We start from the raw sequence: 15523 nt of genomic DNA on the forward strand, positions 1-15523 counted from the left end.
TTTGTTGACTTGTTTTTTTTAATTATTTTATTATTATTTAAGAAAATCTAAGATATTATAATGTAAATATTGAAAAAAAAAAAAGGAAGATTCGAAGAGACGGCGGAAGATATTATTTTTTAAAAGACTTAGTTTTTTTTTTTTTAATCCGAAGAGACGGAGGAATATATTATTTTTTTAAAGACTTTTACTAGTTTATTTATATTTATTTATTTTAAAAAAAAAAGGACTCGAGGGGCATATTTGTCCCGTCATCAATTCGAGAACAACTTAAATCCGATTAGATTAGCTTTATGGTAGCCACGTGCCTCTATTCTTCACGGGTAAATTTGCGTGCTTGCAAAATTGTGCTGCCACGTTTTGATAGATTTTAGCCACGTGTCTTTGTTGAGCGGTTGAGATTCTTCAACGCTTCAATGTGCAGTTTTAATTTAATTGGGCCTCGGTTGTTTGAAGCCCTAAATCCCGCTATACATTTTTGGATCAACAACATTTTTCCCTCGACGATATATTTATTTTTGTGAATTTTTTTCGAGAATTTTAATGAAATCATTTATATATGCGTTTTTTAATGCTAAAATAAATAGATTTTTTGATATAATAATGTTGTTAGATAAATATAATATTTTTTGAATTCGCTAAATATTCATTTAAAAGTAAACATAAGTGAGACCAAGCTTGTAGTTTAGTTAGTTTGATTTGTTAGTGTTTCTCACGGAACTTGTGAGATGTGTCAGGCACATGATCATATCAAATATGAAATGATCAGACTTCTTTGTCAAACAGTGTGTGTTTCGATTCGACCGTTAATTCTAATTCCTTCGGTACGGCTTCAAAGCGAAAAATATAAACTGATAAATATAATGAAATTGTAGAAAATATCCATGAACAACATCAAATTTAATTACGTTGTTATGAACATGAACGACATTTTTACAAGAAATTTGGAGAAATATGCCAAAATCAAAAGAAATTAGGATACTAGAAATTGAAAAATATGCAGATAAAATATTTAGAGAATTGAAGAAATTTTGTTGCGTTTGTTGAATATTTTTGTCGTGTCTTTTTCTGATTCTTTCTTTCCGTTTTTGTTCAACTCCACTGAGCAATTTAACCATCTTCCACGTTTATTCATCGTAGATCAACTCATTACATCGTGGTCCTCAATCGATCCCTTCATGAGCTTCTCTAACATATAAATTAATATTTTTTAATTAGTTGGATTGAAATTAACATATGAGATGGTTTTACAGGAGTTTTTTTGAATTTAATTATTATGCTATTATTATAAGATATGATTTTTTTTATGGATTTATTCGCCCAATGGTAAGATGTATAAATATTATATAAAATAGAGAATCATACAAAAGTTTTAATTTGGTAATTATTATAGATCGGATTGTCTTTTGAGACGGTTTCACGAGTCTATATTCATAAGATTGGACAATCTGATCCATAATTATCGTGAAAAGTAATATTTTTAGCATAAAAAATAATATTTTCATTACTTGGATCAGGTTTGAGATTTATCTCACAAAATTAACTCATGAAAACATGTGTGACTAGTTTTGAATTAATATTTGTGTACATGTTGCTTATATTGTGATATTCTAAACTTTTAAAATCTCGTGTTTGATTATATCACAATAGAATACTTTGGAGAGCTATGTAATTTTGGAAATGGATAAATGAGCTAATGACGTTTCATATTTTTTTAGAATTCGAGAGATGAAAGCCCAACAGTTTCAGACATTTCATCGAAGAATAAGATATATCAATATATCTCGTCTTAATTATTTTTTTTAGTATTGTAGAACGATTGGATCGTGTGAACATCACATAAGTCTACCTATCTTCATTAGTGGTCTGCATATCAAATCTTTATCCTCCAAATACAGAAATTAGCTACCATTGTTAGGTTAGCGTATTTATTACTTGATATTTCCATTCTCAGCATTCATTGCATTTTTGTCGACTCTATTAAATGTAAAAATACCCTCCATTACTATTTTTACATCTATCTCTAATTAATATTCGACCAAGAGTCGGCAATGAAGTGTGAAATTCATAAACACATATTATTCGTGTTTTTTTTATTTTTTCAAATTTTATTAAGTAACTGGGTGTAGAATTATAATATTTGATAAAAATATGATAAAATAATAAATAAAAATTTAATTTATGTGTATACGAACCTTTTCTTCGTCTTTTCGTTGGTCCGCTTATATTTGCTAGCTCACACGCACCACCCATTGTATCTTTTGGTAGCTAACGATGTTTATTAGATCGGATCGATCTATCTGTATAATAGATTATCGTTTTTTGGGGGTTTATTTCATCCTATCCATGTGGGCATTGTCCCCATGATAGGATGGATGACCAAGATTTGCTCATGCATATATAGGACCCACTTTTTTTTTTGAAATTGTATGTGTTGCAAGATCTTACCCGTTGAAATGTGTTGGAAAATTACCCCGAAGCGATGCCGATCACGATGATAATAGTACCCAAAAATGCGGAATAAAATAATCAACAAGAACACAAAGATTTACGTGGTTCACCCAAAATAGGCTACGTCCACGGAGCACTACAACTTTTATAACTGGAAGAAATATTACAACAAGTGTATACACCAATACACTTAATATCTCACACTCCCAAATCCGAGTATACCGAGAAAATAATTTCTCTAACTCACACAAGAAAAAAATACACTTTTTTTCCTATGCACTCTCTTTTTATCAAAGCGAAAAGCTTTTGATTTTGGGATACATTAACTGAAGGAATTGAGCTCTATTTATAATCAATTAATTCGTTCAGTTTTTGTAAAGTTTCCGATGTGGGATTGTGGATTTATATTATTTTATTTTTAATGTGGGCCTCACCTCATTAAAAATCTTACCTAACAATTCTCCAACTTGAAGACTTGATTTCAATCATGTCTTCACACCATCAATGCAGCAGCTCATACCTCCTTTGTTAGTCCAGGAGACCAACTGAAGTCAAACACAACTTCAGTTTTTCAATGATAACAGCCTTCGTGAGCATATCAGCTGGATTCTTGCTTCAAGGAATCTTCTCAAGCTTCAAGACTCCATTCATCCGATCTCTAAGGATCTCCATTCCAAGGATTTGTTTTGCAGCACCCAAATCCTTCAATGCAAATTCCTTTGATAACACTTTCTCAAGTTTATCAACCTCCTCCAGACAAGCTCCTGCTATCAACATATCATCTACATATATCAGTAGTATGATATAATAACCATCAAGCTTCACATAACAATAGTGATTAGCCTGATACCTCAGAAAACCATCATTATTCATTACACCATCAAACTTCTTGTACCACTGTCTTGAAGCTTGTTTGAGACCATACAAGCTCTTCTGAAGTTTGCACATTATTTTCTCTTTCCCTCGTACTTCAAGTCCATGTGATTGATTCATTTCTTCATCTAGCTTACCATGAAGAAACGTCGTCTTTACATCTAACTGTTCCAGATGTAAATCTTCTTTTACCATCAATCCAAGTACAGTCCTGATAGTAGTTAACTTTACCACCAGAGAGAAAATAGCAGTGTAACCAATGACTTTCTTTTCACCTTTTACAACAAGTATTTCTTTGTACCGCTTGCTACCATCATGTTCTAACCGGTACTCCCACTTGCTATGTAAAACTTTTTTACCTTCAGGAAGTTCTGACAACTCCCACATGTGATTGGATGACAGTGAATCCATCACATCTTCCATAGCTAACTCCCACTGTTTAAAGGTCTCATAACATCCGATTTATTTTCCACAAAATAAACCCAAAATTTCCTGCTCGAATCGTAAACAGTAGTGCCATAATATTTTAAGTGGTCTCCGAGGGATGTCACAGGAGATGGTCTACATACATCAGTATGTACCAGCTCCAAATTCGCCGATTTCGGTTCTCTAACCTCTTTTGAAAAGCTCACCTTTTTATGCTTTCCAAAAAATACAGCTTCACACAGCTTGTGTTCAACGATCTTTAATTTCGGTAGCTTTTCGTTTGAAACAAGCATCTTCATTCCCTTCTCACTCGTATCCCCAAGCCTACTATGGCATAGACTTGAATTAGCTCCAGCATCCACAGTCGCTAATTTATTTCTCAAACTGGAAGTCCTATAAAGTGTTCCAGTTTTCTTTTCCCGAGCAACAATCATGGCTCCTTTTTCACTTTCCAAGAACCATCACCAAAGGTCACCTTATGACCTTCGGCATCAAGCTGTCCTACTGAAATCAGATTGTGTGTCAACTTTGGCACATGCCTTACTTTGTTGATTTTCCAGACAGATCCATTTGTCATCTTCATCCGGATATTACCCATACCAACAATTTCCAAGGGTTTTCTATCAGCCATGAAAATTTTTCCGTAATCTCCCGCAATGTAATTATCGAATACATCACGATTACCAATGGTATGAAACGAAGCTCCCAAGTCCATAACCCAAGATCAACCGGGCTTTCCATGGATAGTAATAGAGCATCATGTACCTCCTCAGTAACAACATTAGCGTCGTTCTTTGTTGATTTGCAATTCTTCTTCAAGTGGCCAGCCTCACCACAGCTCCAGCACTTCACTTTCTTTTCAAAGTTGCTTTTGTCTTTTCCATTTCTTGACTTGGACCTACCATGCAATTGGTTAAAACTCTTTTCGCCACTCCTGCCCCTTTCTCTGTTCTCGAGATTTAGAGCAGATCTCGATGATGTTCCTTCAACCGAATCCATCCTGCGAACTTCTTCAGCAAGAATTTGATCTCTAACATCATTGAATTGTAGCTTTCTTTTTCCAACAGAGTTGCTAACCGCTGCCCGGATCGGTTCCCAATTGTCTGGTAAAGATGACAAAAGAATAAGTGCCCAAATCTCATCATCAAATTTAATTTCAACCGATGTTAGTTGTGAAACAATCGTGTTGAATTCATTGATGTGTTTAGCCACCGATGCATCATCTGTCATCTTCAAGTTAAATAACTTCTTCATGAGATGAACTTTATTATTTGTCGATAGCTTTTCGTACATGTCCGACAAAATGGACATCATCTCCTCCGTTGTTTTTGCCTCCGCCACGTTATGTGCCACGTTCTTCGTTAGGGTCAATCGTATTACACCTAACACTTGTCGGTCAAGAAGCTTCCAGTCATCATCCTCCATCTTTTCCGGCTTCTTTCCCGATAGAGGTTGATGCAATTTCTTGCTATACAGATAATCTCTAATCTGTAACCGCCAGAACGAAAAATCTATTCCGTCGAACTTGCCGATTCCCGATCCATCATCTCCGGCCATCACTTCTCTAGCCTTAACAAAAAAATCTAAAAAATCTTTTCTGATGTGGAAGATCAGACAAAGCTGCAACCACAGAGCATACTCAGAGTTTTTAAGAATTTTCACAACAAGGCTCTGATACCAGTTGTTGGGAAATTACCCCGAAGCGATGCCGATCACGATGATAATAGTACCCAAAAATGCGGAATAAAATAATCAACAAGAACACAAAGATTTACGTGGTTCACCCAAAATAGGCTACGTCCATGGAGCACTACAACTTTTATAACCGGAAGAAATATTACAACAAGTGTATACACCAATACACTTAATATCTCACACTCCCAAACCCGAGTATACCGAGAAAATAATTTCTCTAACTCACACAAGAGAATTCCCGCACTCAAAAATACACTTTTTTTTCTATGCACTCTCTTTTTATCAAAGCTGAAAAGCTTTTGATTTTGAGATACATTAACTGAAGGAATTGAGCTCTATTTATAACCAATTAATTCGTTCAGTTTTTGTAAAGTTTCCGATGTGGGATTGTGGATTTATATTATTTTATTTTTAATGTGGGCCCCACCTCATTAAAAATCTTACCTAACAGAAATGAAGTGAGGATAGTGTCCACATAGGTAGGATCTCATTAACCGTTTTTGTACCAAATCTTGCTCGGAATTGAATCTATTAAATAGTTGAAAACGGATATGGAGTTCGTTTGATTTGGTTTGCCCCGATCCGATCGCATCTTTAATTTTTCTATTTTAGTTTTTTTACCTAATAAATACTCTTATATCCAAACTTAATTATTCCAATTTTCTTCAACGCTACTTACAAATGTTTTTTTCGACTATCCGTATGTTTTTCAATATTCATGCTCTCAAATCCCCATTCTACATAAGCATGATTCGACTGACTTATACATGCAATTGTTAAATATTATTATCTATAAATTCAACAAGTTTTTCCTTATATATTTTTGATTAATTTATTATTCGATGCTTGTAACTTATGTTTCTAAACTTAATAAACAATTTATTTAATTTCTAAACGCTCTATTTGCTGGATAACTTGGTTAAAAATTTCAGTCTCAATCTCATATTCTATAGTGATCTTTGGGTCCTCGGCCCATTCCTATCCAAGATAGGTGACCCATAACAAGCTCATGTATTCTCCTATAAATATCAAATTTAAGTGTCTAATTCATTAATTCACGATATTGATTCTCAGCACCGTCCCTAACTCTTATCTCATTTTATTCTCAGTACCTGACTTGAGCGTCGAAATTGCTACGTTGGGACACCTTCTCGGCCCTCTTCTAACTGTCTCATATGTGACTTAGAGTAAATTCGAGGTCTGTATTCGAGCTAGTATCACCTGTTAGAATCGAACTCTATCCAGTCTTCCTATTCAGATCCTAGACTACATGTCGCAATTTCGATTTCGATTTGAAATGATATAATTGGAAAGAGAGCGAAATAAAATCTGAGTAATAAACCTCCGTTTTCTCGTGAAACTTGAGAATATTCTTTCTTCGTGGGCATCAAACCTATCCTTACATCTCCAACTTGCAATAGTCAAGAGTCAAACTATGGTCAAAACTCAAAAGCTTCCAGGAAACACTATACAAATTACTTCAATGTGAACAATCCTTTGGCTACAAATTTTAGAATATACTTTTTTTTTTTGCAAAAAATTTCTCTTTGAACATTCAATTTAGTTGCTCCTCAAAGACTGATTAATTCAACCAATGGAATCAATTGGTTGAATTAATTAACTCAATCAAATTTTTTTACACTAACTAATTTTAGTAAAGCTTGATCATATTAGGAAGATATCACGATCCGGATTTGTTATAATTAAGTTTCAAATCGAAAAAAAAAAACTTGAAATAAGATGAGCTATGTAACTCATCGACTACAAGTGTTGCACAAGATTTGTTCTTTTTTCACGCGCAATCGATTTTTCGTCGAGTTTCATGCTCTTTCATTTCCTTTGACTTTCGCTTCTCAAATAAACTTGTCGTCCAAACAATTTCTTACATAATAATGCACAACAATTAATTATTAATATAACAAAAAGGGAACCAAAGTTTCAAACACCCGACCAACTATTCTTTAGCCATGTATAAATTTATGATCTTGTACAGCTTCATTTAATCTTCTCAACGTACGCCTTTCCCTGTCCTCAATTCTCTCCCAATCTCTCACCTATTTTCTCCCAAAAAATCCACTTCAAGCCTGAAACTAGGGGAAGAAAACCACCAAAAAAGGGAAAAGATTTCAGAAATGCAGGGGAGATTTGAAGAAAAGCTCAGCCCAGATCAAGATTCAGGTTCAGAAGCTAAAATGAGTCAAGATTTACAGGAACATTTGAGATTAAGCAACGATTCAAAAGAAATATGTAAAGAAGAGAGGACAGATATCATTAAAGATCATGATAATGGTGAAGATGGGGAGGAGGAGGAGGAGGAGGAGGAGAGAGTTTTCCTTTATGTGTGGAGATGGAGATGCGTCACCTATAGCGGCGGAGGATGCTTTCATCAACGGCAAGATCAGGCCGGTCTTCCCATTATTCAACCGGGATTTGTTCTTCTCCGACGATGAACCGGATTCCTTGCAGCTCGAAAGCCCACCCTCGAAGCCCCTGGTGAAGAAAGTCTTCGTGGAAACTAAGGATAGCGTGGAGATGACGTCATCCTCAACGAGGAATGACGACATCCGCGGTCCCTACTGCGAGTGGGCGAGCAGAAAAGCGGTGGAGGTTTCGCCGGAGACCTGCAAGAAGAGCAACTCAACCGGGTTTTCAAAGCTATGGCGATTCAAGGAATTAATGGGGAGGAGCAACAGCGATGGGAGGGACACGTTTGTTTTCTTAAACAACGGAAACGCGCCGCCTGCAGCGAAGGTGAAGAAGGGCGCCAAGAGCAAAACGGCGTCGTTGTCAGCTCACGAAGTGTATTTGAAGAGCAAAGCCAGAGATGAGGAGAAGCGGCGGTCGTATTTACCGTACCGGCCGGAGTTAATGGGCTTTTTTACAAATGCTAATAGTGGGCTAAGTAAAAATGTACATCCCTTCTAAGCCCAAAAAAAAAGAACTACTTTTTTCCCTTTAGAGTTGTAAATTTTTTAGGAAAATTTATTTGTTTTTAAATTTCTTTGTTTGTATTTTCTCATCCTTGGGTGGAATTAGTTGAGAAATGTTCATTTGATTGAACATTGGTAATTTCTGGCCCAAAAAAATTTATATATATATTTATTTATTTTGTTTTACAAATGTTTTAATTTGAGACTATTCGTTAAATAGGTTATTTTATGGATGACAAAAACTTGTGTGAGACGGTCTCACGAGTCGTATTTTGTGAGACATATCTCTTATTTCAGTCATCTATAAAAAAATATTACTTTTTATGCTAAGAATACTAATTTTCATTGTGAATATCAAGAGGGTTAACCCGTCTCACAGATAAATTTAATTGAATATATTTTAATTCGTGAGACCGTCTTACACGAGACTTACTATTTATGGATATATCCTCTACAATATTACTTTACGTATCTAAATTTTTTTTACTAAATTTTGTAAAGACTTACTATGCTCTTTTTCATGTCAAAAAAATTATGATTTTTGTGATTCAAAATACAATTTATCAATATAAAAAATATATATTCAATGAAATTAATGTTTTTTTAATACTGTTATGTTAACATTTAAGTAAACGAAACTATAATTAATGAAGCAAATTAAATTCTTTGATGATGTCAATTTATAAGAATTTCGTTCGAAACACTTTATTCAATTTACTTTGAGATTGTATTAAATAAACGTAAAAAAATGGTATAATTATTTTTTTAAAAAAAACTGCAGGGTATTTTTGGAAGTTTAAGAATGAATTATTAATTTGTAAAAAGATAGGAAATCGCAAAGCAAATATGTAAATGCAATTAACTTTTAAAAAATAAAATACATTCGACAAGTTGGAATGTTCGTGCCTATTTCCTTGCAATAATTAGTTTTAATACATAAAGTTTCAAATAATTTAAGATATCTATACTATTATATTAAGTGTGAGGGCTTTAGAATAACTACCTCTGAGGACACCAAAATATTTAATTTCATAATTACCCTTCTTATTCTATTAAAAATCTTTTCAAGTCAATTCATATTTTAAATAGAAAAAAATCAAAACAAAACTTTCCTTTTAAATCGAACAACTTTTCTAAATCGAAAATAATTTTGTGTTAATTATTTAGTATTATTTAATCAAATTATCAAATTAAAAATAATAATAACTAGTAATTAATTATCATGTCATCGTAACATGAGACATATCTTTATTTTATGGGCACGTACACCCTAAAACCATTGGATAAAGATTCCTTTTACCCGAAGTTTTTAACGTTATTATGTGTCATAAATCATTTGAGATAAATAAAAATATATATAACTTTACCCACAAGTTAGTGAGCCAGAACATTTCTGACTTCAGTTAGTCAAATTATTTATTTATTTGTATAATAGCCATATATCTAACGAATAAAATTTTACAGGGATAACATTTGAAATCATCTTTTTAAATTGACTCTGAGTTTTGGTTATCTAATTTATATACTGTTGATATGAGCTCTTCCCCCGGTTTTAAACATCCTTCGAGGGAGTCGGGTTTTTCATTATTAATTTTAAAATAAAAAAAATATTTCAAAAATAATTCAAAATAAAATAATTTTGCAAAATTATTTAAACAAGGATTAGAGTGAGGTGGAGCATTATCCGTGCTTTGTAAGCACGAATGCTCCACGTGGACGAGCATCCGTGCTTCCACCTCACTCTCTTCAATTCTCTCATATATTTAATTTTTCAATCACCCAACCAAATAATACACGTGGGGACTCGTACGCTAATCATGTTCTTAATCGTCATTGGGACTATTTAATCAATTAGGTCTAATTTTTGTTTTTAATTGCGGAACGTAATGAAATAAAACGTATATACATCTCAGTATAAAATGAAGTACAAGTCCTGTACCGTCTACAAATCAGTAAAAACTAAGGTTCAACATCTAATTATTAAGTGTCAAAACCCTATATACATCAAAGTCCGCAGTCTCCACTCTATCACGATCTCTCCTCATCTCCTGGACCCTGATCATGTCCCACCTGTTGTCATGTACACATACAAAATAGACAACAGCCGGAGAATTCCGGTGAGAAATACATCCCAGTATAAATCAACGAACATGCAATCATATAATCAATAAAAAAAGCATGTAACAGATAACAGTAATATATATCAAAGTCTGAAAACATAATCAATATAAAACTGTCAATCGTACTCGTGACTCCACGACTCAGACTAGACTCAATCCTAGTCTAGGGATCCCGGTTTCCAGATGTGGTATTCCTATATCGACCAACAGTAATAGAAGAAACTCCGATTCTATCCACGTCGATATAACCAAACATCCAGTGTCTTGACCTAACCGTCAGAGACTTTGGCGTTTTCACCAATTTCCTATCTTGTGACATCATGCAATGTGCCCGTGGCGATCCCACCACTATCAGGCGCTTCTGTCACAAGATCACTCGTCTAATACTCGTCGAATACATGCTTCCTATAAATCAATAGAACAAGCATATCAAATCAAATCAATAAACACAATCATAATAATAAGTATGTGATTTAGGGAAACTCAAGTATATCAAACTATACTCGAGTCGATCTCCCGGTATCACATTTACTTATACCTTTCGTTTGTAGTCTCGGTCTGAAGCAATATCAGTTCTGAACTCAAGACTGTCTCTGTAAATCTGAAACGACATATCGAGAATCATAATATCAATGTTCTATTCTCAATTCAATACTGAATCTGATTAATCTGGATTTAAGTCAAATCAACGGCATAACGGCACAATCTCAGTATCCCCGTGAATACCAAATCGACAGACATCAATTACAAATCATAACTCATATCCGATACAATCTGTAATTCATTCATAATCCAAATCTGTCCGATTTCAAATCTATATAAGCAGAAAATCATAACAATTCCATAATCAGTTTGTTTCTCAATCTGACTTCGATTTTACGATGTCTAACATGTCAAGAACATCATATATGAATCATATCAAATTCCTACAACATCATATTTTCAAGTGATGATAGAACTCAGTAAAACTTACGTCCAGTTGTAGCCTGCGTTGATAGGAACACAGTACTGAAGTCGGATTCTAATTCGGACGGACGGATTTCTCGCAAATCGAATTGGACGTAATTTTCCTCCGAAAGCTCTCGTTTCTTTCCTTTTTCTAACTGAGGAAACGAATTCTGATATGTATATATATATATATATATAATATATATATATATATATATACATGTACGTAACATGCATCAAGGCAAATGGCGTATCCTACATGCAACACGTCTCGCGCATATGCACGACCCTCCTCGGCGCAATATGCGCGAGACAGTATGTCTCGGCGCGTAGCTCGCACAGCCCCTCGCGCATATGCGCGCCGTTACTCGGCGCATATGCGCGAGGCCCTTGTTCATTTTGCCCAACTCTCGGGTACCCTCGCGCATGTGCGCAGATACACGTCGCGCATGTGCGCGAGGTTCTCTGGACATCTCGCGCATGTGCGCGCTCCCCGTCGCGCATGTGCGCCCACTTCTCTGGAGTTGACTTTGAACCCTCGCACAGCTCGCGCATATGCGCGCACACCCACCGCGCATATGCGCGAGACCCTCTGCCCGTTTCGCGCATGTGCGCGTCTCATGTCACGCATGTGCGGGAAAGGCACTGTCCTCGCACTTACTTCTTTTCATGCTGAATCAAATCGTGTCCCTATTAATCCTCTCATAATCATATCAAATTATAAATCAATAATTATGGATTACTAGGATTAAATTCTCGGGTATTACATTTCTCCCTCCCTAAGATACGATTTCGTCCTCGAAATCACAGGCAATCAATCATATCAATAAGAAGGAATGTAATAGAAACGAAATAGAAACTTATATCGGTGAAGCAATGCTGGAAATTCATGTCTCATGTCTGATTTCAGTCTCCAAAGTAGCTTCTTCAATGCCATGACGAGTCCATTGAACTTTTACAAGCGGAATTGTCTTTGTTCTGAGCTGTTTTTCTTTACGATCGATAATCCGAATCGGTTTCTCGACAGAACTCAATGTCTCATCCAGGTCGGTCTCGTCTGGCTGAATAATATGAGAATTATCGGGGAGATACTTCGGCAGCATAGATACATGGAAGACGTTATGTATCCCTGATAATGAAGGCGGTAATGCGAGTCGATAGGCACGATCTCCTATCTTTTCGAGAATTTCATATGGACCAACGTATCGTGGAGACAACTTTCCTTTCTTGCCAAATCTGACAACTCCTCGGAAAGGTGAAATTTTCAAAAATACTCTGCCTCCTTCCTCAAATACCAACTGGTCGACGTCGAATGTTGGCATATTTGGCTTGTATGTCCTGTGCTGCCTTCATTCTTTTCTGAATCAGTTTCACTTTTTCAGTCATATCTCTGATCATATCAGGTCCAGTCTCCGGAACTTCAGAGATATCATCCCAAAACAGAGGGGATCGACATTTCTTTCCGTACAACGCTTCAAATGAAGTCATCTCAATACTCGTTTGATAGCTATTGTTGTACGAAAACTCGCAAAGTGGCAATGCATCCTGCCAATTAGTGCTATAGTCAAGCACTACCGCTCTCAGCATATCCTCCAATGTCTGAATCGTCCGTTCTGATTGTCCGTCAGTTTGTGGATGATATGCGGTACTCAGATGTAACTTCGTACCTAGAGCCTGCTGCAAACTCTGCCAGAAGTGCGAAGTAAACCGAGGATCACGGTATGAAACAATCGATTTCGGCACTCCGTGCAATCTAACCACTTCTCGGACATAAATATCGGCCATCTGGTCATATCTGTAATGTCATTTTGTATGGAATAAAACATGCAGATTTGGTCAATCGATCAATCACGACCCAAATCGCATCACAACTTCTGGAGGATCTCGGTAATTGCGTCACAAAATACATGGAAATGTGATCCCATTTCCATTCAGGAATGGACAAACTATGCAGTAGACCTCCTGGTTTCTTTCTTTCAGCCTTTACCTGTTGGCAATTCAGACATTTTGACACAAATTCTGTGACATCAGATTTCATTTGCTTCCACCAGAACTGTGTCTTCAAGTCATTATACATCTTTCTGCCACCAGGATGGATACTGAATCGACTGCTGTGCGCTTCAGTCAGTATTCGTTGTCTCAGTTCTGAAACATTTGGCACAACAATACGATTATTCACATACAGTACATCCTCACGTACCTAAAACTCTGATTGATGACCTGATCTGACCATCTCAATCGATTTCTGAACTTTCTGATCAACTTTCTGAGCCGCTTTAATCTTCAAAATCAGCTCTGGTTCAGCTTGTATAGCATACAATCTCAACGGTCTACAATATGTCTCAAATACCAATCCAGACAAACAGCAGTCTTCAATCAAATTCGAAACACCTATTGTCGATAAGGATAAAGCACATACCTTTCGACTCAATGCATCAACTGCTGCATTGGACTTCCACGGATAGTATTTGATTTCACAATCAAAGTCTTTCAGTAAATCCAGCCATCTTCGCTGTCTCATATTCAGCTCGGACTGTGAAAACAGATACTTTAGGCTCTTGTGATCAGAATAGATCTCAAACTTTTCACCGTACAGATAATGTCGCCATATCTTCAAAGCAAAGACAATGGCCGTCAATTCAAAATCATGAATTGGGTAACGAATCTCGTGTGGTTTCAGCTGTCTCAAGGCATAGGCAATAACATGCCCTCGTTGCATCAGAATACAACCTAATCCTCGATGAGATGCATCACAATAAACCACAAAATCACCATTACCTGAGGGAATAGTCAATATCGGTGCACTGGTCAGTCTTTTCTTTAATTCAAGAAAACTGGTCTCACATTCCTCAGACCAAACGAATGGAGCATTCTTCTGAGTCAACTGTGTAATCGGTTTGGCAATGCTCGAGAAATCTTTAATAAACCGACGGTAATATCCTGCCAAACCCATAAAACTGCGAATCTCTGGCACTGATGTCGGTCTCGGCCAAGGAAATCACTGCCTCAACCTTACTGGGATCAACTGATATACCGTCTCCGGATATAATATGCCCCAGAAATACTACCTGTCTCAACCAAAACTCACATTTCGACAGTTTAGCTTATAACTTCTCAGCCCTCAAAATTTTCAACACAGTTCTCAGATGATTAGCATGCTCAATCATATTCTTTGAATAAATCAAGATATCATCAATGAATATGATAACAAAATCATCCAGATATCTCTGAAATATGCGGTTCATCAACCCCATAAATACCGCTGGTGCATTCGTCAAACCAAATGGCATGACAATAAATTCATAGTGTCCATACCTGGTTCTAAATGCAGTCTTCGAGATATCAGAATCCTGACTCTCAGCTGATGGTATCCAGATCTCAGATCGATCTTGGAATATACGGATGAACCCTGACAACTGATCAAACAAATCATCAATGCGAGGCAAGTGATATTTATTCTTTACCGTTGCTTTGTTCAGTTGCCGGTAATCGATACAGAGTCTCATTGAACCGTCTTTCTTTCGAACAAACAGTACTGGAGCACCCCAAGGAGACACACTCGGTCTAATATACCCCTTGGCCAGTAAATCCTCCAGCTGTTCTTTCAACTCAATCGGTGCCATTCTGTACGGAGCCCTCGAAATCGGAACTGTACCTGGCATCAACTCAATGCTGAAGTCTATCTCTCGAATCGGAGGCAAACCAGGAATCTCATCTGGAAAGACATCAGCAAACTCACACACCACTGGCAAATCCGCCAATGATGGACTCGATTTCAGTAAATCAACTGAATAGACAATGAATCCTTCCGCTCCTTTTCTGTAACAATCGAGTCATAGACAATACGGATATCAAAGGAATTCTAGATCGAGAACCCTTACCATAGAATTTCCACTCATCAGCCATCTCAGGTCTGAATCTCACAATCTTGTGGAAAAAATCGACAGTAGCCCTGTACTTGGTCAATATATCGATACCGATAATACAGTCAAAATCAGACAACCCAAGTACAATACAGTCTAAATCAATTTCATGCCCATCATACTGCAGTATACAATGTTTAACAGACTTCACTGATAT

The 15523-nt window shown here is 36.2% G+C and overlaps 1 protein-coding gene across 1 annotated transcript; it reads left to right on the top strand.

The window, feature by feature from the left end:
- Nucleotides 1–7731: 7731 nt before the first annotated feature.
- LOC142523710 (uncharacterized) lies at nt 7732–8370 on the top strand. The gene has a single exon (XM_075627442.1). It carries the CDS (start codon nt 7732–7734, stop codon nt 8368–8370), a length of 639 nt encoding a protein of 212 aa, XP_075483557.1.
- The last annotated feature ends 7153 nt before the right edge of the window (nt 8371–15523 follow it).

This window comes from Primulina tabacum, chromosome 14 (genome assembly GCF_025594145.1).
Source record: "Primulina tabacum isolate GXHZ01 chromosome 14, ASM2559414v2, whole genome shotgun sequence".
Lineage (NCBI taxonomy): Eukaryota > Viridiplantae > Streptophyta > Magnoliopsida > Lamiales > Gesneriaceae > Primulina > Primulina tabacum.

Excerpts from the sequence above, each read along its gene's own strand:
- LOC142523710 (XM_075627442.1), top strand. The coding sequence starts at position 7,732 with ATGGTGAAGATGGGGAGGAGGAGGAGGAGGAGGAGGAGAGAGTTTTCC.